The following is a 26,666-nucleotide window of genomic DNA, read 5'->3' as shown; positions in this document are numbered from 1 at the left end:
CACAACAGCATGTGAAATGTATTTGTCAATCAGTGTTGCTTCCTAAGTGGACAGTTTGATTTCACAGAAGTGTGATTGACTTGGAGTTACATTGTGTTGTTTGTGTTCCCCTTATTTTTTTGAGCAGTATATAACATTATATTGGTTGCAATAATTTTGTATAATAATTAAATTGTATAATAATAAATAGAAAAATTCTGTCTTTTGAATACAGTGTTGTTTTGTGTATCAGATCATAAACCATCTGCCATGGAATCGGTACAATTGTCTTTAACCAATTGGTCTTTACAGTTTTTGCCGATTGCTTACACACCGGAAGTGAATGCTTTGACAAAGGCACCAAAAGTACACACACATTTTCTGCTTTCCACTTTGTTTGCAATTAAGCAACACCCTGTTTCTTACATTAGACACTTCGTTCAAGAATGAAATCTCTTGCAATCATTGGGAAAACATGAAAAACATACCTGAAATAGGCAATACCCACACACAAAAACACTTATACTGTAATTGAACACCAATTAGTCTGAGCCTTAGCACTACAAATAGACCTCAGGTAAGATCACCTGTTTGGTGAGAACTTTGCAAACATGGAGGCAATGAGAGCGAGAGGAAGAGGTAGAGAGAGGAGTAGGATGAGGACAAGAACAAAAGAAGGGGACCAGGCAATAGACGGAGACATATTTCCGACGACATTAGGGCCACTTTGGTGGACCATGTCATAAATCATGGCCTGACGATGAGGGAGCCTGAGTCGCTACGCGGTAGCATCCATAATACAGACATTTAAACTGGAGAACAGGTATGTCTTCAACTTTCTACACTAGACTGTACATATGTAATTGTTGCACATCATTCTGCATCACAGCACAATACAATGTAGTCCTACAATATTAGGTCTATGATCCTCAGTGAACAAAAAAAAAAAAAGTAGTGCTGTGAAGTACATGTAATACAGTTTTGATGTTACTGTGTACAGTATGTAAAAACAACCTAACCAATGACGACATATTCTTGTATTTTCTACACAACTGCCAGACGACCTCCTGAGGGTGGAAGGCAACGGCTGTTCACCCATCAACAGGAACTGGCCATTGTCAATCTAGTGTTGGCAAACAACACCATCCGCCTACATCAACTGCGAGGGTAAATCATTGCCGATCCCACAACATTCCATATTATCATCCATCTCAGTATGTCGACACACTGCCGCATCTTGCGTCAACACCAACTTACGACGAAGCAGCTGTACAGGGTTCCATTTGAGAGGAACAGTTTCATTTTGACATAGAAGTGAGATGTTTATCTCCAAGTGTTGTGTCTTATTTGACTTGTGTGTAGAGTTAACACAATGAGACAAATTCCGCAACAAGTGTGTAAGCAATCGCAAAAAACTAATGCAGGGCCAACAGACAAGTTCCTTACTTTTTCCCCCTTCCACTTGCCTCTTCCATTTCTGCGGTAATGCTGCCCATTAGTTGTGTGTGTTTGTAGAAATACAAAATGACAGCTAATAAAACATCAGTTTCACAATATTATTTAATTACAGTCCCTGCCAGTAAAGAATCACTGTTGCACATAAGTTACATTTACTTCAAACTTCCAGTTAGTTTTCCCCCTAGTACTCCCCCCCACCCCCAAAAGCAATTGTATTATACAAAAATGCAATCCAATTTTCACACAGTGAATTCTTTAACAAAAGAAAAATGGTATAACAGCTACATCCACATTGGAAAAATATTCTAAAACATTCCTTAAGGGAGTATAATATAAAAACAAACATTTTCTTCATCATGTTGAAGTTAAACATGTACCTTAATTTAATTAAGCAAATTCTTACAAGAAAACTTGGGTAGTAGTAATCAAAAGCAATTACATGTCCCAAAGCAATTACATGTCCCAATTACAGTTCCCAAACCAATGAGTGTGTTCAGCGTGAACAAGAGAAAGAGAAAAAGAAAGGAAGCGGTCTCTCCCATTGGGACACGGCCGCTCACATGGGAATCAACTCCCAATAATACCCGTTGCCTGTCACTGTGTGAGGTGTTACAATGTGGGTTAATGTTCCGTTTCATATTCACTTAAAAAGTTAAGTGATCCTGTGCTACTTGCTTGCAGCGGTGGCAACAATTAAGCAGAGGTGGGCCACCGCTTTGTAATGAATATAGGGGGAACACTGATAGGATTGCTAACAAGGACAACTAAGTCCAAAATAAGTAATTCATTCCGCAGTATTTAGTAAAAACTCAATGAATAACTGAAGATATTTCCTGGACAAGAAAGTAACATTCTTGGAAAATAATGAAGTTACTCGTGTTGTCTTGGTGTATGGCTATCCTACTATCAAATGTTTCTGCGTTTACCCAATACGAGTCAATCATCACACACACACACTTCATTTAAATTAGGAAGCATAAAACAAGACTACCGGGATCTTCTCTCCACAACTTCAAAAAAAGCGGACAACCTTCTAGAAGGGTTGGAAAAATAAAAGCCCATTGGAAACGGCGGATGTCTTTCCTCTAATCAAACACAGACCAGACGATGCTACGACAGCCCAAACTATTTTCTTGGTTTGTATGAAAGACACAAAATGGCTATGTAAACAAACAGGTGAGTTTCCCGGTATCAATGGATCTTTAATATTAACTTGCGTTGCAGTTTTACAAAGTGTAGATTCTGGCACTGAACTCCTTTGTCTCAAAGGATAAGCGGTTCCTCGGCTCTGCATTGGCAATCAGCTGATTGACTCATCTTTGCACAGCTGATTTTTGTAGAGACCATTTAATATAAATGCTGACTCTTGAAGGAGTTTAATTAACAGCTGCAAGTTGATGGATGTACTGTATAGACAAGCCTGTAGATATGCTTCTTAAACTTTGAAATAGTCATCCTGCTGGAAAGCTCGTCACATTTCTTTAGCCTCAATCAGTGCGCTCAACAATAGAACGACTGAGAACAGACAGTATTCAAAATATAGCAGTGAAGGTACGGAGTGAAGAGAATTCCCATGCAGACACATTAAAAAGGATACATTTTCCCACCAATTTTTTTCTAAAGAAGTGAATACTTCAAAATGAAAACGTACATTTATAAGGACATATTTAAACATACATGTTTAAGTTTTAATATTATATTAATTTGCACTGGCGCAAAATGTTCACCTTTTTTCAAACACTTAAATATGAAAAAATTTTTAGCAACAGACAGGGCTTTGAACCACAGTAGTTAACTTAAGAGGTAATTCACTTTCCCAGTGCGGGCAATGGCAGTTTCTTCTGGTTAATACCTCTGATCGAAAGCAGTTCTTAGAAACCACAGCATGTTAAAATGGACAACTCCACCACTTTTCAACCTCATTTTCATTATCTCCAGCACGATACCATTGTCAACATATGTGTAAACGATGCATTTCTACGTTTTGTTGAAAAAATAATACATTTAAAAAAGTTACATTCTACCCGATGACATCAAAAGCTACATTTTTAAAAACAGTGATTTTCAAACACTATGCGATTCGCGGTGACACGGGGACCATGGGCTATAAACTCATTGCAGGTTTTGAAAATCAATGTTTATTTTTGACTTTTAATCCTACTCTGTGATGTCCCAGAGAATAATTTTTTTAGGACCTTTCTTGTCATTTTAAACACAGGTCATAGAAACGTGCTGTTTTCACATATGTAGACACTGGTTTGGTGATGATCAATGAGGTTGAAAAGTGGTGGAATTGCCCTTTAAGAAGTAGCCTAACCCATGAAGCATGGCAATATAACAAACCATTTCAAAGTGTTACATTCTTTTGAACCTTCCCCAAATTCTGTCTCTACAATGCATTACAGCAAGGCTTTTGTATCCAATCTTTACGATTGTTCAAATGTCAACAGCGCTTTCCCAAGCAATAGTAACACCAAAAACAACAATAGTATAATAATGTTACATAGCGATTATACATAAAAATAAAAAAAAGAGGTCCCACCAAAATTGGTGCTTTTAAGATGTCTCGAGAGACCAGTTTATATTGGTCTACAAAATAGTAACAAACACATCAAATAAAAGAGGTGAATAACTGAATAAATGTACAAAGAACGTACATTATTAGTCCAATTCCTCAATACGGAGTCAAGTCATGGTAAAGCTGTACGTTGACCCACGTTCAGAGTGATCCCACAAGTTGGTAAATTAGCATCCCCTAGCGGCTAACCCACCGACAACTCTCAACCAGGTCCTCAGAGGACTTTGACGTTCTCTGTAAAAAGGTGTCTGCACACCTTCAAAGACAAAAGTGTGCATTATTAATCCACGTTCAGAGAGCAATGACTCAGCCTTTTATGAGGAGACATGTTGTCTTGATGATGACGCTGATGGAGGAACATACACTGTGTCCAAATACATCAAGCCGTCTGATACAGCCGTAAGTCCAAATGCAATTGGAAGGATTGTTGGAGTTGATTTTTACTGAATGGTTTGGCAGATATTTGTAAGCACTGCTCTTCAGATAACAGAAGTGACGCTCCTGGCATTTATTCAGGCTTAGTAGTACCAGTGTATTCTTGGTACGTCTCAGCGCTGTCAAAGCCACAGAGGTCAAACAGGTCAGTATGATTTAGACCTCATGAATCACATACATGATCAGTGTTTGCCCTATGATTTTTTTTTAGCAGTTTTGCCAAAGTTGGGGACAATGGTATGGGACGGTCTCCGACCAAATGTTTCAGGCCGTCCTCTTGGTCACAGAGATAACATTTTTATGTTTTAACGCAAATTTCCTGCAATTTTACACATTTTACCAAGGGCAGAGGGGGGGGAGAAAAATCATACTATTTTAAAGCTAGTTGCCTGCAATTCTACCCATTTTGCCATGGCTTATGCTGTGTTAAATGAATATAGGGGAAACACTGCATGATACATATATAATAATCTTGTGATTACACCAATGGTTGTCACTGACCACAATTTCCCCAGACATTAAAATATTTCTGTCTGTGTATGCACACAGCATAGTTGACTGCAGTTCTGTTCAGCCCCCAAACTACAGGTGCACATTTTGCACAATGATACATACTTTCTCTTTTCCTATGAACTTCTATAACTACTACAACAACCACCATAATTTAGCCACCACAATGGCTCTACACTACAACGCAATTCATTTCCCACTATGACAATAGTTTGAAGTCACATTCGTGCCAAAACCCCGATGACGCAGAGGTGACTAAAGCGAGATAACGTAGTTATTAATAACAAACATGCACGATGCCATGCCAATTTATCATAACGATTCACAAAGGGATTGTGTCACCATATCCTTGAAAATCTGTTTTAATTAATACGATGAGGTATGAAGGGACCATTGGTTATGGTTAGCATGAACGGTAACGCAAACCGCATTATGGTCTGATTAACAGTCATTTTCCATAATATTGCTAGCTAGAATGCTAACAAACAAATCTAATGCTCTGAAATGAGTACAGAAAACGGTTAAACGAGTGAATGCTCAAAAAGACAGCAACCTTTGAGGTCCAATGAATATTTCAATGTCATGTGCACAGAACTTCGATGGGAGAAAAATGGCCTTATGTCAATGTCATTGTCTGGCTTTGCAAAAAACCAATGCCGTATAGGTTATGCACATACAGTGTAAGCTGTTTCACATCTCAAATAAAAATCTCAAAAGTGAGATGTAACTAAAAACATGTATAACATACTTAAACATTTCCATGAAGACAAAGACTTGATTAAAACAAGTGTGACTATTCCAGGCGTTGGATATCTTGTGAATTCAAAATGGAATATCCCAGCCATCATTTCACAATGAAACTTAAATACATTTCGGGTGAATTCATTTGACCTAGAAGGTAAGCAAACTTGTTGTTCTTAATTTCATAGTCTGCGTGTATCTGATAGTAACATTATCCGTGTGACTATTGTTAGTTAAGTTTTTTTTGGGGGGGGGGTGGGATACATTAGCGGTGAATACCATTCAGTACCAAGTAGTTATCTAAAGATGTTGAATTACTTGAAATAAATGCAATAACTGGTTAGCACTATTTAATATATTTCTACTGCCGAAATAGGATTAAAAGAGAAGTGTAACCGACAACACAAAAAGGTGACGCTAGTGTCAAACGTGACTGCACTATTCCAAATACAGAAATATTTAGAAATATCAATTCAAATTGCAACATCAATGCAAGGGGTGCAACATAATGCACATTATCCAACTGCAAAACTGCTGCACTTTGAATTTGTTCATATTTTGGAAAAAAAACACTTATTTGGCAGCGTCAAAATGTCACTGTCTCCTCCCACCCTTTTGAGGTGGTTCTGCGGTTGTTTATCCAGTGATACTAACTGCTTAGCTAACTCTAGCTCTGCCATAGCCCAGTTCAGTGGCCTGTCCCTACCTACGCACTGACCCCCATCCAGAAATCATTAACCCCTCCAGGAAAACAACAGAAACCCTTTTACTAGAGCAACTTCTTGGAAGTTAAAATATAAAACGACACAAACGTTCGCTGCGGTTGGTGAAAAAGGTGATCAGAGTGGAGATGAGGAGGAACTGAAATAGGAATTTCACCTTTCCTGTCATTCACCGTGTTATGGGTATGTGAGATAGCATACCATGTCACAATGGTGGAAGTGAACCTCCACCCAATTATTATTATTTAACTAGGAAGTATACAGTAGATTGTTTTTATTCATCAGAGTGGCTGTTTTAACCCTGCTCTGTACATGGTCAACTCTATTATGGCCTTAGGGAGCAGCCATGGCCATCTTCGACTACACATTCTTAAAACAGAATGCGGGTTGTAAGTTTTACCTTTCAATGTTATATCCATCCTCAGGATGAAAATACATATGAATAAATACATATCCTCAGTACAAACAATCCTTAAAGCTATGAAAGTGCAAAATATACACTTTGTAGATCAAGGTCTCAAATTCTAGCCATGGTTAACGTCTGGCTTCGTTCCTATGTTTCTTTTTACTCCATCTTCCCATCTCTGGCCACCCAATCAACAGCAGACGAATGCTTGACACGTGACTCCCTCCCACCCAATCCCTCGCCGCATTTAAATTACCCCCCAAAAAGAATAGAAAAACCGCTTGAATGCCAAGTCTAAATGTACACTGAGTATACCAAACATTTGGAACACCTTCCTGATACTGAGTTGCACTCGGTTAAGCCCTCAGAACAGCCTCAATTCGTCGGGACATAGACTCTTCAAGGTGTCGAACGCGTTCCACGGGGATGCTGGCCCATGTTGACTCCAATGCTACCCACAGTTATTTCAAGTTGGCTGGATGTCCTTTGGGTGTTGGACCATTCTTGATACACACGGGAAAATGTTGAGTGTGAAAAACCCAGCAGCGGTGCAGTTTTTTGACACAAACCGGTGCGCCTGGCACCTACTACCATACCCTGTTCAAAGGCACATATTTTGTCTTGACCATTCACCCTCTGAATGGTACACATACACAATCCATGTCTCAATTGTCTCAAGGCTTAAAAATCCTTCTTTAACCCGCCTCCTCCCCTTCAGCTAAACTGATTGAAGTGGATTTAAGAAGTGACATCAATAAGGGATCATGGCTTGTCATGATCATGTCATGGAAAGAGCAGGTGTTCTTAATGTTTGTGTACTCAGTGCATATCCTTTTCACATCAGCCCCATCCCAAAGCATGGGTGGCAGAGGCTGTAGTAAATCTCCTTTTCCAGAGTCTGAAGGCGGTTGTGGTGGTGGTGAGGGGGATACCAAAAGAGGTCCAGGCCACTGAACTAACAACTGGACGCAGGGGACGCCTTTGCCTCGTCTAGTTTGTTACAGTTTCAACAACATCTCAATACTTCCCAGTTGAAAAGTGATAACTCTACGCCTTCAAGAGGCCAAAGTCATCTTCAATTTGTAGTGTCTTGGCTTTATAAAACTTATTCACAGCCAGTTGCCAACAAGTATTGTTCCTATGAAATGGAGAGCTTTTGACCAGATGTAAAAGTGCTCCTTCAACAGAGCACCAAGTATGAAATCCTCAAGTGGCAAGAGTGAAACTTAACGAAACGCTCTACAAAACTCGGTCTGCGAATAACATTGCAACTCAGCTACAAGAACTTACAATTAATTCCAAATACAAAGTCTGCATTTTAGAACGTGTATGTATGCTAAGCACGAAGATTGTTGTAGGGATGCTACTAAAAATGTAGCACATTGTGAAGCTAACGACAGATGTTATGTCAATGCGATTATGGGGGCCTTGTCTATTTGAAACCAAGGAACTGGCCTCGTCTTTATATTCTTCTTCTAATCAGTATTGGGTTCACCTCGGCGTTCATGGAGCATAAATCTCAAAACCCTTGGTTTCCAAGGCAGTGAGAGATTGTATATGACAAAACAACATTCATCCACAGAATAACAAAAATGAAAAAAATGAGAAAAAAAAGATATGAAATTCACGGCAGATACTGCTTAGTTGTAGACAAACTAAAGTTGCGAGTGTGCAATTTGTGTTGTATCAAATGAAGCGCCGTTGTCTATGCGGGCACTACGTCCACATTTGCATATCAGTGGCTTTTTCAGTTACTTAAGTTATTAATAGCCCTTATATCCCAAATCCCTGTAAGAAGCCTAGAACGGTCTCTCACCATTGTAAGCGAGGAGAGAGACTGCGCCTCTTTGCACATGTATCATGATGGGAGTTAAAATGCTCTTAGTGGCTTCAACCAGATCTTGCAAATGTGGATTTAGGTAGGGCATACCAGACAGTTTGGAGGACCTGGATGTGTGTTCCACTCAAAAATGGTGGAAATGTTTAAGCGTTCAGAGGATGAGGGGTTCCCCCAAGGCTCTGTGTGGTTAACTGACTGGTTGGTTGTAGCAGTGGTTGTAGTACCAGACTCCAGTGGTGTGGCTAGGAACACGGGTGGACCGCGATGTTCTCCTGTTAGTCAGTTCCCCCGGTGGTGGGGCGATCTGATGACAGGCTGAGGGACGAGGTCTTGCTGGTCAGGCAGGACAAAACGCTGCTGGCCGCACTGCCGTCCAGCAGCACACAACTGGAACCGTTACAGCCCTCACTGCAGGGAATAAAAGGTCAGAGAGAGAGAGAGAAAGAAACAGAACATTATGAGCCAAACATTTTGTATTATTGTACGGTACCAGTCAAAGGTTTGGACACACCTACTCACTCAAAAGGTTTTTCTTTATTTTTTACTATTTTCTACATTGTAGAATAATAGTGAAGACATCAAAACTATGAAATAACACACATGGAATCATGTAGTAACCAAAAAAATGTGTTAAATCTAAATATTTTATATTTGAGATTCTTCAAAGTAGCCACCCTTTAGCTTGATGACAGCTTTGCACACTCTTGGCGTTCTCTCAACCAGCTTCATGAACGGAATGCATTTCAATTAACAGGTGTGCCTTGTTAAAGTTAATTTGTGGGATTTCTTTCCTTAAAGTGTTTGAGACAATCAGTTGTGTTGTGACAAGGTAGGGGTGGTATACAGAAGATAGCCCTATTTGGTAAAATACCATATAGCAAGAACAGCTCAAATAAGCAAAGAGAAACGACATCACTTGAAGACATGAAGGTCAGTCAATCTGGAAAATGTCAATAACTTTGAACGTTTCTTCAAGTGAAGTCGCAAAAACCATCAAGCACTATGATGAAACTGGCTCTCATGAGGACCGCCACAGGAAAGGAAGAACCAGAGTAACCTCTGCTGCAGAGGATAATTTCATTAGAGTTAACTGCACCTACGATTGCAGCCCAAATAAATGCTTCACAGAGTTCAAGTAACAGACATCTCAACATCAACTGTTCAGAGGAGACTGTGTGAATCAGGTCGAATTGCTGCAAAGAAACCACTACTAAAGGACAACAATAAGAAGAAGAGACTTGCTTGTGCCAAGAAACTCGAGCAATGGACATTGCTCGAGTTAGGTTAGGTGGAAAATTAGGTGGAAAATCTGTCCTTTGGTCTGACGAGTGATCCCTGCATGTGTGGTTCCCACCGTGAAGCATGGAGGAGGAGGTGTGATAGTGTGGGGGTGCTTTGCTGGTGACACTGTCACTGATTTATTTAGAATTCAAGGCACACTCAACCAGCATGGCTACCACAGCATTCTGCAGCAATACGCCATCCCATCTGGTTTGGGCTTAGTGGGACTATCATTTGTTTTTTCACAGGACAATGACCCAAAACACACCTCCAGGCTGTGTAAGGGCTATTTTACCAAGGAGAGTGATGAGTGCTGCATCAGTTGACCTGGCCTCCACAATCACCCGACCTCAACCAAATTGAGAGGGTTTTGGATGAGTTGGACCACAGAGAGCAGCCAACAAGTGCTCAGCATATGTGGTTACTCCTTCAAGACTGTTGGAAAAGCATTCCAGGTGAAGCTGGGTGAGAGAATGCCAAGAGTGTGCAAAGATGTCATCAAGGCAAAGGGTGGCTACTTTGAAGAAATTAAAACATATTTTGATTTGTTTAACACTTTTTTGGTTACTACATGATTCCATGTGTTATTTCATAGTTTTGATGTCTTCACTATTATTCTACAATGTAGAAAATAGCCAAAATAAAGAAAAACCCTTGAATGAGTAGGCTAAAACTTTTGACTGGTAGTGTTTGTGCAGCAAAGCTCCCCAACCTGACAGAGCTTGAGAGGATCTGCAGAGAAGAATCTCCCCAAATACAGGTGTGCCAAACTTGTCATACCCCAAATAAAAAAAATAAAAACAGTTTTTGCCTTGTCATTATGGGGTATTGTGTGTAGATTGATGAGGGGGGAAAAAAACTATTTAAACCATTTTAGAATAAGGCTGTAACCTAACAAAATGAGCGGGGAAAAAAATCAAGGGGTCTGAATACTTTCTGAATGCACTGTATACTTCCATTCATTTTTGGTAACAGGGACCTTCAGACGAGTCTTGTGGGAGTCCTAGAGCAAAACAACCGACATGTACTGTACGTGTTTGTGAGAGACTCACTTTTCCACAGAGGGGTCATATATTCGTGTGTAGCCCAAATTGTTCCGACGCTACAGACAGAAGTTGGCAGACCGGCAGAGAACACCATTGTGTTTGTGAGTCTCACCTTTCCACAGATTGGTCATAATAGTTTCTAGGCCAAACCGTTCAGATGCTACAGACGTTTTTTGTGAGAATAACGGACTTTTGGAATGTCTCATGGTCCGACAGACACCGCTCTAGCTCTGCCACCTTTCCACTGCAGATGCGGAAGTGCGACATTGGCGGATGCGATGGGTTGAGACACATCCGATGCAAAAAACTGGTTCTAGCTTAAACTGACGGATTTCGATGAGAATTTTTATTATTATGCTAATTACATTTAAGTGGGGCCCTGGAAATCCACTCTAGCGGGTTAAGGGAGATTTATGGGGCAAACTAAACGGTTCCTTACGGCACAGCAGTTGAAATAAACTACTACTAGTCTCCCAATGTGCGGTTTTACCTGAGAACCAACGAGTGCTCCTCTCTCTGCATTTTGTTCTCAGTGGGCTTCAGCTTGTATGCCCCGCTCCCATCATGAGACACATGGTTCTCCTGCAAGGGGACAATGGCACCACTGTCAGTTCACCACAATAGTGACTGAGGGACTGAAAGCTTGTACGTTTTGGAGTCTACATCAATATCGTCTTGGTAGAAAAGCTTTCAGGCTGCACCTGTTCGGCTCGCTTGTGTTTCACCCTTTGTCTTATAAGTGGGATAGCAGTAGGTGACATTAGCCCTGCTCCTGTTCGCAAACCCTTTTTAGAGATCAAAGCAGGCTGTGTGTCTCCGTCTTCTGCTTCAGTCTGTCGCTCTTTCTATCTATATTTGGCCATCTCTGTGCCCCCTACTCTCTCTCACCAGGGCTATCTGGCGGGTCCTCTTGCCGATCTCCCTCTCCACATGGTGGAGCTCCAGGCTCAGCTGTTGGCTGGAGACGCTCCCCGAAGACCACTCCCCCGGGCTGGGTTGGGCCGCCTGGGCAGTCTGCTTGTTGATCTGCCGATTGACCTGCTGGAGCTCCATTGTCAGCTGCTCCCTCTCCTGGACTGGCCTTTCACTGAGGTGGGCCTGAGGGGGCTGGGTGTACGGGGCAACACCCCATCCTGCACCGTTCCCATAGGGGTAGTCCGCTGTGGTGGATAACAAGAGCAGGTCAGACTCTGACGAAATGGAGTAAACAGAGCAAAAACCCTAAAAGGCGTGTATGTGTTCTCCCTGTACCTGTTGCGGCGGTGTGTTTGGGGCTGTTGGTCCCCTGTGAGGGGGTCACGGCATGCCCTGGCCCGGCCATCTGGTAACCCGTCTTGGGGGTGCGGGAGATCACCCCGAAGCGCGACACAGTGGGCAGGGAGCCGAAGGGGATGATAGGGTCGTCGTCTCTGGCCTCGGCCGACCTGCGCTGGCCCTCTGCACCTTTCCCCTCAGTGTTCTACAACACCCAGAGAGTTATTAAAGAAAGTACAGACCCACTCCACTGAAACTGGAAAAGCTGTAGTTGAAAGACTTTTGTGAGCTTAACCGTATTCTGAAAAAGTCACAGCACTATTTCTATAAGTGACCTTTGATCAGTCAACGAGGACAACCAATAGAATAGTAAACGCAAGATAACCATCTGTCCAACAACAAAAATGAAACAGACATTTTGGCCCCATTACAAGAGATGAGCTTTTGGAAACTGTTTTGAGCTTGGTCGATCTTAAGATATTCAGATTTGGATCTTTAAAAAGTGGTCAAGCTTTACACCACAACAAACAGAAAATAGAATGAGATTAGATATTGATTGATGACTCACCATCCTCTCCATGCTGTCTTTAGACTTCCCCTCCTTGCTGCCAATGTAGGAGCCAATGGTGTCACATGACCAAGGAGAGTACTGGCTAGCGTAGTCTGGCTCACGGTACTTTGCAAACACTTGGGAGTTCTCCATGTACTGCTGTTGCTGACACACACAAACGCACAATATTATTATCTCTTCCTTTAAGTGACTAACTGCTGCGGTAGTACGCGGGGCGAGATGCCACTGCGTTCTACCATAGAAACACTAGACGAGTGTAGCCTCTTACCTCCTGTGTGTAGTTGGACTCGTAGGTGTGTGGCTGCGTGGGCGAGGGGGCAAAGGGTGGGGGAGTGACCTGCTTCCTGTCCTCCAACTGGGCCATGATCTCCTGGCGTCGGCGGTGCAGGTAGTCCAGAGTGGGAGTGGGCTGGGGCCGACTGTAATCCTCCTGTACAACAGTACATGTGGACACCTTTACTGTAGTGCACTTTTTGCAGCGTTGGAAATACATTTTTTGCAGTGGATTTATCCTGGACTCGTATGATACATTCTTGACACTCCCGATATGTAAAATATATAAATATGTGTTTTTATTACGCACGCAAGACTGTGTGCTAAATGGCATATCTTGTGATAATCGGCTGAGTAATGTCACTACTCAATCTGGATAACGCTGATGACTAAACTCCTGAAGATTAATAGGTGTTTAGAGTTATGGATATTGTGATTTATAAAGAGCCTAGTACTCCAGACGTGTGCTTACCCGTGTGGCGTAGGGCCTCATGTGGCCGGGGTGGGGGCCAGCGGGCTGGTAACCCTCGGGAGGGTATCTTTCTCTGGAAGCCTCGTCCGCAGGCATGGAGGAGGGTTCCTCCCGGTGGGGATAGGTTTGTGGTGGTGGCGGCGGATAGGAGGGATGTCGACGGCCGTCGTAATGAGGGGGAGGTGGGTACCCATGGGGGTTGGCGTTGGAGAAGTGGGGACCTGAGGGCTGGGGACACTCGTGCTCCTGTGGGTAGGTGCCGGGGTAGGGGGACTCCGGGTAGGTGGGCGTGGCCGGGTCGTTAGGGGGAGGGAGGTTCCGAACGTAGCGGGGCTGGGGTAGGTACTGGGAGGACTGGTAGGGGTAGGGGGGGTTACCTGAGAGGACACGGAAGAGCGTGACAACAGGATTGGTATTAGATAAGCACAATAGAACCACACTGGGAGATTTACAAGTCTAATTGATCCCAGAGAGAAACACTTTCTTTCATCAGCAGACGCATCCATAAGCTTGAGATACATAGGAAATCACAGGAAAAAGAGTGGTCTGTTCTGCCTTACCTGGGGGGTACTGGGTGGACTCGTACTGCATGGTTGATGGTGGTGCCCTGGGCTCAGGGGGGTAGAAATGTTCACCCTGCTGTGAGGGGTACATGGGGGGCCCCCTGGGCACTGGCTTGTGCATGGCCAGGTGGTCCACCGCCATCCTGGGGTGGGTCATGGGCCGATTGGGCACGGGATCCAGTCTGGAAAAGACAGAGGATTTCAGTGTGAGTGTGAGTATGTATGTGTAACAGATGCTATGTGTGTCCATCTACTCACAAGTCAGGGGGAGAGCCGGGGGCACTGTGGCTTCCCTGGGACTGGGGCTTCCGCATAATGGGCTCGTAGGAGGGGTCGGCACCGCGGGAGATGAGCTGGGGCAGGGCGGAGCTTGTGACTGATGCCACCATGCCATTGGTCAGGCCCTTGTGGGCCAGCCCCTCCATCATCCCCACCTCCTCGGGCAATAGGCCCACCTCGTTGAGCTGCGTCAAGGACAGGCTGAGGGGCCGTCGGGCGGCCAGACGCTTGTTCATCTTACGATACCTTCAGAAAGAAGGAGAAATATGTGGTTAGTGAAAGAGGTTGACACCTGTGTGTGGCCTAATGATCGTTGTCACACTATCAGAGCGGATCTGTGCAATGAACAGTCAACGTCCCATTGACATCAATACACAATTCACTGTTAAGCAAAGTTGGGAATGTGCCCAACGATCCCCATTGGGTGTGGCTCACTGTGGAATACTCACTTCTCTAGCTCGTCCTGAGAGTGGGCGAAGGTGCAGCTGGCTCCTCGAGGACAGCCTCCCTTCTGCTTCATGTCCCGACACATGTACGTCTTGTATTTACTGTGCTGGGGAGGCTGGGGAGGAGCCACCACAAGGGCATGTTAATAATGGAAAATACAAAAGGTGTTATTACTGTTAAGATCACCAACCAGCAGACAGTCATTGACTGCTATTATCAGCTTTAACAAGTATCAATCAAGATTCAAACATTGGTCATATGCATTAGGCACCAAACAAAAGAAAACTGACAAACAGGAAGGGACTACCTGGACTTGTCTAATAAGAAAAACACTCCTTACGTTTTATGTCGCAAAACATTTCCCGTTGCGTGCCCTAATGAACGACCCTGGTATTATCAATCATTTCCGCCCTATTCTACTGATATGCTTTGGGGGATTGAGCATCTAGATTCAGACCTGTTGCGTGTCGCTCCCCTTCTTGCTGTGGTTCTGGATGAAGTCCACCAGGCCGTGCACAACCGTTTTCACCGCCACCAAGCCTGTGTCCAGCAGCTCCCACGTGGGGGGAGGGGAGTCTAAGATGGAGGACAAGACGGGGTATTTTTTGGGGTCAAATGCATTATACTTGGAAGAGCACTGGGGACCTTGTCTAATAGGCCCTGTGAAAGTGATGACGACTTGCTTGCACGGCAAAGTCGCTTACATTTTAAAAAACGCATACAATTTGGATTCCTTTTACTGATACATAACTTTTAAAGTGAGCGCGTTGAGGGCTTTTCACACTGCCGAACCAAGCCAAACAAAACTGTACTGAGCGGACAGTGTGTACAGAAAATATCCGGGCCACCACAGTTTGGTACGGGGTCGGAACGATAGTTTGAAAAGGGTATTGATGTACTGTGAATGGACCAACCTGGGCTGGGGTCGATGTTGGCAAGCAGCTCCAGGTGTGGTCGCAGACGGTTCAGGTTGGCCGGGTCGCCTGTCCTCTGCAGGGCGATGGTCAGCTCCTGAACGCTCTGAGCAAACGACGCTGGCGTCTGCAACTGACACACACACACACAAAATCTCTGTTCAAATACACAGCAACACCACTAGGGCTCACATTTAAGTTACATCAAAATACACATACACGCACACACACACCTACGTACCTTGTCGATGATGGACTGCATGTGGGACTTGTGCGACTGGTCCCCGTAGAGCAGAGAGGACCACTGGTCAGGGGCGATGCGGAGGCCACCCTCCATGGCGATCTGGACAATCTGGGAGTCATGTTCGCGCCGCAGTGCCTCGTATGTCCGGAACTCCTCCTTCAGCTGCATCAGGGACGAGTCCTCGTCTCGCTTGGTCACCTGAAGACACAGGGTGACAGACAGGACGGTTTCAGTCGTGTGCCCTAAAGCAGTAGGCCCTGTAGAGGAGCTGCACCACGTGGCCTATGTTGGTCTTAGAACCGTGTTTAGGTGTATGTTTGTAGGTAGTCGGACCTACCTTAAAGCAGGAGGCCCTGTAGAGGAGCTGCACCACGTGGCCTATGCTGGTTTTGGAGGCCTGGGGGAAGCGTGGCTCTAACCTTTGGACCACAAACAGCACCAAGACCTTCCTGGACAGAGCGGAGCCGTCCTCTAGAGCCAGCAGCACCAGCTTCAGAGCCTCCTCCTGCATCGCTACAACAACACATGGAAAATATTTTCACATGCTTCCGATAGCATTCATTTTCTCAGTCGTTCAGGGCGGATGCAATTGAAACATTTGTCATTTGGGCCATGTGTGTATGTATATGTGAATGAGTGGCTTGCTCGCTATTTTGCACGCCTGTGCTTGCGTTTGTCCGTTTGTATGTTACCTGGGCCGAGAAACTGGCAGCCCCTTGCCCTGACTGCAGCCCACAGGTTGGAAGAGAGCTGCTGGGGGTTCTGGTGCTGCAGAATGAGCTCAGTGACTGTGCGCTCCCCCAGGGACCTGGCCGCCCGCGTGGCCCTCACCCGGCCCTCCTCTTCCACCAGCTGACAGTGCACCAGGGTCACCAGCTTCCTCTGCATGGGCCGACTCAGAGAGCTTTGTGCACCGCTGGTGCTCAACCCTACACCCGGAGAGAGAAGAAGAGGGGTGGAGTGTGAGAGAGAGGCTGGGGTTGTATCCATAGCAACTTACAACCAGTGCAACAGTAAGGGAGGAATTGTGAAACAACTAAATACACGAGGATCAAAGCAAATGGATAAGGATGAGAGGAAAGTGTGAGGCTGTGAGGAGGGGGAGAGAGAAGCACCACCATTCAATAGACTGTTTATACCGTATGCCAAGCTATTCCGAAATACAGTGCTGTGAAAAATTATTCTCTAGTTTTGCATATTTTTTTATACTGAATGCTATCAGATCTTCAACCAAAACCTAATATTAGATAAAGGGAACAAATAACAACAATTATATACTATATATTTATTTCATAAACAAAAGTAACGCAACACCCAATTCCCCTGTGTGAAAAAGTAACTGCCCCCTTACACTCAATAACTGGCTGTGCCACCTTTAGCTGCAATGACCGCAACCAAACGCTTCCTGTAGTTGTTAATCAGGCTCTCACGTCTCTTCCATGCAGAACTGCTTTAACTCAGCGACATTTGTGGGTTTTCAAGCATGAACTGCTCGTTTCAAGTCCTGCCACAACATCTCAACTGGGATTAGGTCTGGGCTTTGACTAGGCGGTTCTGCATGCAAGAGTGGGCCTTAATTTCTCCACAGCGATGTGAGAGACTGATCAACAACTACCGGAAATATTTTGTTGCAGTCATTGTAGATACATGTGGCACAACCAGTTAGAGTGTAACGGGGAAATTACTTTTTCCACACAGGGGGATTGGGTGTTGCATAACTTTGTTAATGAAATAAATAAAATAAGTATCCATTTTTCTGTTATTTGTAAACTCAGGTTCCCTTTATCTAAATGTTAGGTTTTAGTTGAAGATCTGATAGTATCAAAAACATGCAAAAATAGAGAACCAGAAAGGAGGCAAATACTTCTTCACGGCACTGAACACTAGTGCACTAGAATAAAATGTGGATTGTCATGAGTGGATACAAAGGGAGAGTGGGTGAATCTGATGCTATTAAATATGATATCTTGAGAAATTAATGCAGGGTGAATAGAAACTTTTCCCATAATTAATGAGCCATGGTTGTGACGGTGAGGTGGTGTCTGACTGACCTCTGCTGTTGCTCAGTGGTTTCAGGTACAGAGCCAGCTCCTCCACACAATCACTGGCTTCCTCATAGTGGGCTATGTCCTCTGGCCCCGTCAGCAAGGTGGTAGGCTGCCGTTTGGACACCTGGGGAGACAAAACAGACACACCATGGTCACAACACACACGTTTAAATATAGTTTCCATTTCCATTGTGTGTGTGTGTGTGTGTGCGACACTGCATATAAACGGACTGAATTTAAGGGACAAAAAAATGATACGCTATATTAATGTTTTGATTAATAATAGGGTAAAGTGTACAACCATTTCAATGTGTGTATCCTAGTAGGCAGTAAGAACAAATCATCTGATCAACCACTTGGTAGATGCAAGGAGGAGCATGTCTTGTCACAGGGCAAACCACACCAGTAATGGTGGTGCAGGGGTCAGACGTGATGAAAAAAAATCTAAATGGAGGATAGATGGTGTGACGGTGCCAAACCCTCCTTCAGACCATTAAACAATCCGGAAGAGAAGCACTATCCTGCATACTTGCCTTCACAAACATCTGACACATGATCGAAAGAACAGTCTCTTTCAACTTGACACACAAGTGCAAATTACCACTGTCAAAAGAGTGGAGAGATGGAGGAATAGGGAGACTTTCAACTAGAGGTCGACCGATTAATCGGCATTTTTGGATGCCGATTATGGCCGATTACATTGCACTCCACGAGGAGACTGCGTGGCAGGATGACCACCTGTTACGCGAGTGCAGCAAGGAGCCAAGTTAAGTTGCTAGCTAGCATTAAACTTATCTTATAAAAACAATCAATCTTAACATAATCACCATTTAGCTACACATGGTTGATGATATTATTAGGTTAACTAGCTTGTCCTGCGTTGCATATTATCAATGCGGTGCCTGTTAATTTATCATCGAATCACAGCCTACTTCGCCAAACGGGGGATGATTTAACAAAAGCGCATTCGCGAAGAAAGCACAATTGTTTCACGAATGTACCTAACCATAAACATCAATGCCTTTCTTAAAATCAATACACAGAAGTATCTTTTTTATCAACGTGCATATTTAGTTAAAAGAAATTCATGTTAGCGGGAAATATTAACTAGGGAAATTGTGTCACTTCTCTTGCGTTCATTGCATGCAGAGTCAGGGTCTATGCAACAGTTTGAGCCACCTGGCTCGTTGTGAACTAATTTGCCAGAATTGTACATAATTATGACATAACATTGAAGGTTGTGCAAAGTAACAGCAATATTTAGACTTAGGGTTGCCACCCGTTCGATAAAATACGGAACGGTTCCGTATTTCACTGAAATAAACATTTTGTTTTCGAAATGATAGTTTCTGGATTTGACCATATTAATGACCAAAGGCTCGTATTTCTTTTTTTATTATATTATAATTACCTCTAGTTTCAACCTGGTCTCAGAGTATTTTGTAATATTCTGTACGAAAATCTGATACATTCCATTTAGTATGATGTTACATTTCGTATAGTATGTATTCATTTGTGTATGCCCATCACCAATTTCAAATATGTTAAATTACAAATCATATTATATGTTACAAATTTGCAAAACGTATGATATGTTATGAATTCTAGCTAGTCGAATAGCATTAGCTTGCTTGTTAACGTTAGCTAGGGTAGGGGTTAGGGTTAAGTTTAGGAGTTTGGTTAAAGGATTAAGGTTAGGGTTCGGTGAAGGGTAAGCTAAAAGGGTTAAGGTTAGGGGAAGGGTTAGCTAAAAGGGTTAAGGTTAGGGAAAGGGTTAGCTAAAAGGGTTAAGGTTAGGGAAAGGGTTAGCTAAATGGGTTAGGGGAAGGGTTAGCTAAACGGGTTAAGATTAGGGGAAGGGTTAGCTAAAAGGGTTAAGATTAGGGGAAGGGTTAGCTAACATGCTAAGTAGTTGCAAAGTACCTAAAAAGTAGTAAGTAGTTAAAAAGTTGATAACTAGGTAATAGATCTCTCGCCAGAGAGTGAAGTGCGCTCCTCCTTGACCCTAGTGCCGGTGGAGAGATGGGTTCATGCCAGAGTATGACAGCGGTTGGAAATCCTGCTCGTCACTTGTGGCGTGGTGCTTGTGCACCGCTCCACATCCTTTCCAACCGCTCTGCTAAGAACCGCTCCATGCACACAGGACAAGAAATGCCGCTCCGAATTCGCTCCATTCATTAAAATCACAATTTAACCAACACCCATCTATTTTTGTGACTATCTGGACCTAACTTTTGGTTTTGAAGTATTGAAACCAATCACATGATTTGAATGAAACGTATTTGAATAAACATGGAAAGGTAAATGTAAGAACTGCACATAATTTAAAACAAGTTAAATGTCATTATAACAGCATATAAACACAAAATAGGTCAGGAGCCAGACAGGGAGCCTAAGAAAATTATTTTGGCTATATTATTTCAAGGCTATAGCCTACTAAGAAATGCATTGTGAAGCATTTGCGGGTGAAACACTAGGCTGGTACAACATTTCGCTGTATTAAATCATTAGTCTAAATTGCGCATATAGGCTGTGACTTACTTAAAATGAAATACAAATTAAACGAAAGACGCCTTATTAGGCTCAGTGACTTTGAATTCATCTTTAGAAACCTGAGTAAGACCAGAGTCTGTGGCTTCATGTGATGGAGAGAATATCCTCTCAGCACTTACAGAGCCACTGGGGATGCTAAACACCCTTCGGGCCACTCTTGCCAGGATGAGATAAATAACATTTTTTATATTAGGTAGGTTTTTAAGCAAAATAACCCAATCCAAGCTCCTTGAAAGTGAGGAATATTCCAAGCCTATTGGGCCAAAGTCTATTATATACGGTTGAAGTCAGAAGTTTACATACAGTTAGGTTGGAGTCATTAAAACTTGTTTTTCAACCACTACACAAATTTCTTGTTAACAAACTATAGCGTTGACAAGTCGGTTAGGACATCTACTTTGTGCATGACACAATACATTTTTCCAACAATTGTTAAGAGACATTATTTCACTTACAATTCACTGTATCACAATTCCAGTGGGTCAGAAGTTTACATACACTAAGTTGACTGAGCCTTTAAAGAGCTTGGGAAATTCCAGAAACTGATGTCATGGCTTTAAAAGGTTCAGAGAGACTAATTGACATCATTTCAGTCAATTGAGGGTGTACCTGTGGATGTATTTCAAGGCCTACCTTCAAACTCAGTGCCTCTTTGCTTGACATCATGGGAAAATCAAAAGAAATCAGCCAAGACCTCAGAAAATAAATTGCAGACTTCCACAAGTCTGGTTCATCCTTGGGAGCAATTTCCAAATGCCTGAAGGTACCACGTTCATCTGTACAAACAATAGTACGCAAGTATAAACACCATGGGACCACGGAGCCGTCATACCGCTCAGGAAGGAGACGCGTTCTGTTCCCTAGAGATAAACGTACTTTGGTGCAAAAAGTGCAAATCAATCCCAGAACAACAGCAAAGGACCTTGTGAAGATGCTGGAGGAAACAGGTACAAAAGTATCTATATCCACAGTAAAACAAGTCCTATATCGACATAACCTGAAAGGCCACTCAGCAAGGAAGAAGCCACTGCTTCAAAACCGCCATAAAAAAAGCCAGACTACGGTTTGCAACTGCACATGGCGACAAAGATCGTACTTTTTGGAGAAATGTCCTCTGGTCTGATGAAACAAAAATAGAACTTTCTGGCCATAATGGCCATCATTATGTTTGGAGAAAAAGGGGGGAGGCTTGCAAGCCGAAGAACACCATCCCAACCGTGAAGCACGGGGGTGGCAGCATCATGTTGTGGAGGTGCTTTGCTGCAGAAGGAACTGGTGCACTTCACACAATAAATGGCATCACGAGGGAGGAAAATTAGGTGGATATATTGAAGCAACATCTAAAGACATCAGTCAGGAAGTTAAAGCTTGGTCGCAAATGGGTCTTCCAAATGGACAATGACCCCAAGCATACTTCCAAAGTTGTGGCAAAATGACTTAAGGACAACAAAGTCAAGGTATTGGAGTGGCCATCGCAAAGCCCTGACCTCAATCCCATAGAACATTTGTGGGCAGAACTGAAAAAGTGTGTGCGAGCATGGAGGCCTACAAACCTGACTCAGTTACACCAGCTCTGTCAGGAGGAATGAGCCAAAATTCACCCAACGTATTGTGGGAAGCTTGTGGAAGGCTATCTGAAATGTTTGACCCAAGTTAAACAATTTAAAAGCAATGCTACCAAATGCTAATTGAGTGTATGTAAACATCTGACCAACTGGGAATGTGATGAAAGAAATAAAAGCTGAAATAAATCATTCTCTCTACTATTATTCTGACATTTCACATTCTTAAAATAATGTGGTGATCCTAACTGACCTAAGACAGGGAATTTTTACTAGCATTAAATGTCAGGAATTGTGAAAAACTGAGTTTAACTTCACTAGGGTAGGGGGCAGCATTCGGAATTCTAGATGAAAAGCGTGCCCAAATTAAACTGCCTGGTACTCGGGCCCAGAAGGTAGGATATGCATATTATTAGTAGATTTGGATAGAAAACACTCTGAAGTTTCTAAAACTGTTTGAATGATGTCTGTGAGTATAACAGAACTCATATGGCAGGCAAAAACCTGAGAAAAATCCAACCAGGAAGTGGGAAATCTGAGGCTTGTAGTTTTTTCAAGTGATTGCCTTTACAGTATACAGTGACTTAGGGTTCATTTTGCACTTCCTAAGGCTTCCACTAGATGTCAACAGTCTTTAGAACGTTGTTTCAGGCTTCTACAGTTAACAGAGTGTGAACGAGAAGGGCGGGAAGTTGGTGACTCAGAAAATAATATGACTTCAGTGGCGCACATTCACGTGAGAGGTAGATGTGTTCCATTACATTATTGAAGACATTGGAATCGTCCGGTTGGAATATTATTGAAGATTTATGTTAAAAAGGCCCTAAAGATTGATGCTATACATCGTTTGACATGTTTCTTCGAACGTAAATAGAATTCTTTTGACTTTGTCGTGAAATCTTCGGCTCGCTTCCTACATTTGGAGTAGCTTACTGAACACGCTAATAAAAAGGAGGTATTTGGACATAAATGATGGACTTTATCGAACAAAACAACATTTATTGTGGACCTGGGATTCCTGGGAGTGCATTCTGATGAAGATCATCAAAAGGTAAGTGAATATTTATAATGCTATTTATGATTTTAGATGACTCCAAAATGGAGGGTATCTGTATTGCCTGATGTTTTCTGAGCGCCGTACTCAGATTATTGCAAAGTGTGCTTTCCCCATGAAGCTTTTTGAAATCTGTCACAGCGGTTGCATTAAGGAGATGTTTATCTATAATTCTTTGAATAACAGTTTAATATTTTATAAACGTTTATGATGAGTATTTCTATAAATTGATGTGCTCATTCACCGGAAGTTTTTGAAGGAAAAACATTTCTGAACATTACGGGCCAATGTAAAATGGGGTTTTTGGATATAAATATGAACTTTATCAAGCAAAACATACATGTATTGTGTAACATGAAGTCCTATGAGTGCCATCTGATGAAGATCAAAGGTTAGTGCTTCATTTTAGCTGTATTTCTGGTTTTTGTGACGCCTCTCCTTGCTTGGAAAATGGCTGTGTGGTTTTTCTTGTCAAGGTGATGTGCTAACAATCTAATGCTATGCTTTCTCCATAAAGCCTTTTTGCAATCAGACAATGTGGTTGGATTAACGAGAATCTTATCTTTAAAATGGGATATAATAGTTCTATGTTTGAGAAATTTGAATTATGAGATTTTTGTCGTTTTGAATTTGGCGCCCTGCTATTTCACTGGCTGTTGAATAGTGTGTCCCGCAGGTGGGACGGTCACGTCCCACATACCCAAGAGAGGTTAAATGTATTTGGCTAAGGTGTATGTAAACCTCCCACTTCAACTGTATGTGTGGAATTATTTGTTGATTCAGAATGTCCCTCCCAAAAAACAACATCCGTAGCTTGCTCTCAAATAGCAAATAGAGGTTACGTGCGGTTATATTTATAAATATGCCTGGTAGGCTACACCGGTTGTAAAGCGGATTAATGTGCTTAAATTTAACAACTGAGCAATCAATAGCTGCACGAGACCTCTTTTTAAACTGTGGCCAGTCAAACTGTTTCCTCACGCGATGGTGCAATGACTGGGCTTATAAGAACACGTTTCACTAGGCTCTGTAGGCGTTGGGCTCTCCAACTCTGTTCTAGGAGCTCTAGGCCTTTAGGCTATGCTTAGAGTTATTTGGCCACTTTAGTTGTGATACAAACCTTATGAAAACACCTAGGCGTATGGGCTAGGCTACGTGATGCATTCCATTATTTAAACAGCATGCGCTGTTTCTTACCACACACTGGGCATCATTGATAATATTCTCACCCATCAGACTATTCTCAATTTAATCTTGTCAATAAATATACTAAATATTATGAGTGAAATTAATTTGGATTTAGAATGGGCCATTATCATGCACCTGTCAGAACAGGGGCAAAAAAAGACATGTAATCCGTATGCACTTGAATAGCGAATGGAGGACGCTTTCCCCGCGGGGAGTTTTCATGCCAGCTAGGTAGGCTACTCCAGTTGTAAGCAATGTGCTTAGTATTAGGAAAGTTTGGAAATAAATATAGTAGGCGTAGCCAATAGAATCTTCTTTTTAATAGAGGCCATCAACTCTGTTTTATCACACAATCGCATCGCTTAGCCTATAGAAATGTTGTGCAACATGGGCTTAGAGGAACACATTTCATTCCATGCATCAACCAGCTATGACGAGTTGGCTCTCGTTTTACAACAGGTGATCCTATCCCGCTCAAACTCAATGCTAGGGCTCTCATGAAGTGTTTGATTTGATTGCATTTGCATTGCCGTCAGAGTGATAAGAGGGACGATAGAGTGCTGAGTACCAGGCCATTAGTGACCGTCCGTTGGCAAGTTTGGTAGGCTACTAATGATGGTCATGACACGGGACTTGCCAGTGTGGCACACACCCGCCCTTTCCCTCTCCCTTTCTCCTTCCCCTCAATCCATCAGACCTCTGATGTTTGGCAGCTGTAAGAGGAGTCGTGCCGAGGGAGCAAATGAGTATCAGTGTTTGCTGAGTCATTGGGTTGGCCAAGGAAGAGGAGCTCTGACACACACACACGTACGTCATCCCTCCCAACATGACATGCAGGTCTCCACCAAGCACTCCCAGCTGCAGGAAAGTTCTAGATCATCATTTCAGCAAACCCTTAACCAGCCGCAGTTGCTGGCTGCGCCTGTAGCTGCTCCCATTTGAAATCCAAAAGCCCCCCCTTCTATTTATAGATATCTGTTAATGTGTACACATTGTGTAGGCCTACTTTTAGTGAATTCATTCATATCCCATGAGTACAAAGAGCAGGATCTGGACTGAGCATTGTGGAGAGTAGCAAAGGCAAGGAGTTGGCAGTAAGGCAGTGTTTTCTGTGTTACATAACATCTGTCACATACTACCTCTGCCAAAGCTATTTAGGCCATAATAACACGGTACTATACCTTCTCACATGGAGATGGTATGCTGAGTGCCTTCAACACAGGTCAAACCAGCACTTCACTTAAACACCCTATGGGAACTATTATCAACCGATGAGGAAGTGAGACCAACTAGCATGGTGGTTGATTTATGAAACATGGTGGCACACCCATTTACAGAGGTGAAGTTTTTTTTTTTTGTTGCTACATCTCTTTTTGAAAAGTAATTGGAGCCCAAACAAACAGCCTTCGAACTGGAGCTCAAAGGTTTGCTTTCAGTTTCTCTGCAAACTAGTGCAGTTTCATCCACACACACACACACTCCCATTCTAAAAGGCAAAATTTGCGTTAAAAGGGGAAGGGGTTAAAAAAAAAAATCCAGTTTACTGCTGAGGGTGTAAGACTGCCTGTGTATTTGTTTTAGTTGAAGGGTAATACTTTTTAGCGTGTGTGTCTGGGTCAGTGTGTGTGCGCGCACGACATGTACAAGTGTCATTTAGTTCTCTTTCAGTCGACATCTCACTATTGGATACGCCCCTTGTGTCCTATTTGCAGAAACCTTATTCAATCACTCCTAATAGGCCAATCAGAACTTTGTAGGCGTGAACCCCGCATATCTATATAGTATCCGCAATGCTCACGCAACCCGACTTCAACTGTATATTAGTAAGCTATGTGTAAAGACAAGATTAAATTAATAACATAATATCAAGTGCTTGTCAAATTGTGAATGAGAGACTGATGAACTGTGTGCAGCATGCGCAAGAAACAGAGCATGCCTTTCATGGAACTTTTTTCAAATCATCATTAGTCGCATCATGCAGCCTTAGAATATATTAGAAATACAAACCTTAGGCTCTATGTTTCTATCACAACTAAAGTTGAATGAATAACTCTAAATTAAGCATATGTGAGGACCTGTTTCAAATAATCACTTCGTTAACTGCTCAACACAGAATAGCCGCATGTGCGCACTACTTTGGAAATCGTTTGGGGAAAATATACTTTCTATTTTATTCAGCTATGTTCAATTGTATTCTGCTTACTATAAAAAAAGCTAATATTGTCTGTTAAATGAACTAGTGCAGCCC

General features: G+C 42.8%; 1 protein-coding gene across 4 annotated transcripts in view; it reads right to left on the bottom strand.

The window, feature by feature from the left end:
* Nucleotides 1-1,521: 1,521 nt before the first annotated feature.
* LOC106613585 (roquin-1) overlaps nucleotides 1,522-26,666 on the bottom strand; it is a 33,532-nt gene continuing 8,387 nt past the window's right edge. For 2 of the 4 annotated variants that reach the window (XM_014215999.2, XM_014216000.2), the window contains exons 3-18: nucleotides 18,065-18,185; nucleotides 16,706-16,942; nucleotides 16,351-16,526; nucleotides 16,011-16,211; nucleotides 15,770-15,902; nucleotides 15,313-15,431; nucleotides 14,858-14,970; nucleotides 14,388-14,654; nucleotides 14,127-14,311; nucleotides 13,567-13,943; nucleotides 13,090-13,251; nucleotides 12,819-12,965; nucleotides 12,248-12,455; nucleotides 11,885-12,156; nucleotides 11,487-11,578; nucleotides 1,522-9,077 (exon numbers count right to left, since the gene is read on the bottom strand). In XM_014215999.2, the coding sequence (XP_014071474.1) occupies nucleotides 8,945-9,077; nucleotides 11,487-11,578; nucleotides 11,885-12,156; nucleotides 12,248-12,455; nucleotides 12,819-12,965; nucleotides 13,090-13,251; nucleotides 13,567-13,943; nucleotides 14,127-14,311; nucleotides 14,388-14,654; nucleotides 14,858-14,970; nucleotides 15,313-15,431; nucleotides 15,770-15,902; nucleotides 16,011-16,211; nucleotides 16,351-16,526; nucleotides 16,706-16,942; nucleotides 18,065-18,185 (2,943 nt within the window). In that variant the 3' untranslated portion in view covers nucleotides 1,522-8,944. The remainder of the gene's footprint in view (nucleotides 9,078-11,486; nucleotides 11,579-11,884; nucleotides 12,157-12,247; nucleotides 12,456-12,818; nucleotides 12,966-13,089; nucleotides 13,252-13,566; nucleotides 13,944-14,126; nucleotides 14,312-14,387; nucleotides 14,655-14,857; nucleotides 14,971-15,312; nucleotides 15,432-15,769; nucleotides 15,903-16,010; nucleotides 16,212-16,350; nucleotides 16,527-16,705; nucleotides 16,943-18,064; nucleotides 18,186-26,666) is intronic. The other 2 variants (XM_014216001.2, XM_045687378.1) reach the window with 2 other exon arrangements.

This window comes from Salmo salar, chromosome ssa10 (assembly GCF_905237065.1).
Source record: "Salmo salar chromosome ssa10, Ssal_v3.1, whole genome shotgun sequence".
NCBI lineage: Eukaryota > Metazoa > Chordata > Actinopteri > Salmoniformes > Salmonidae > Salmo > Salmo salar.
The sequence above is the reverse complement of the archived record's forward strand: the minus strand, read 5'-3'. Positions and strand labels throughout refer to the sequence as shown.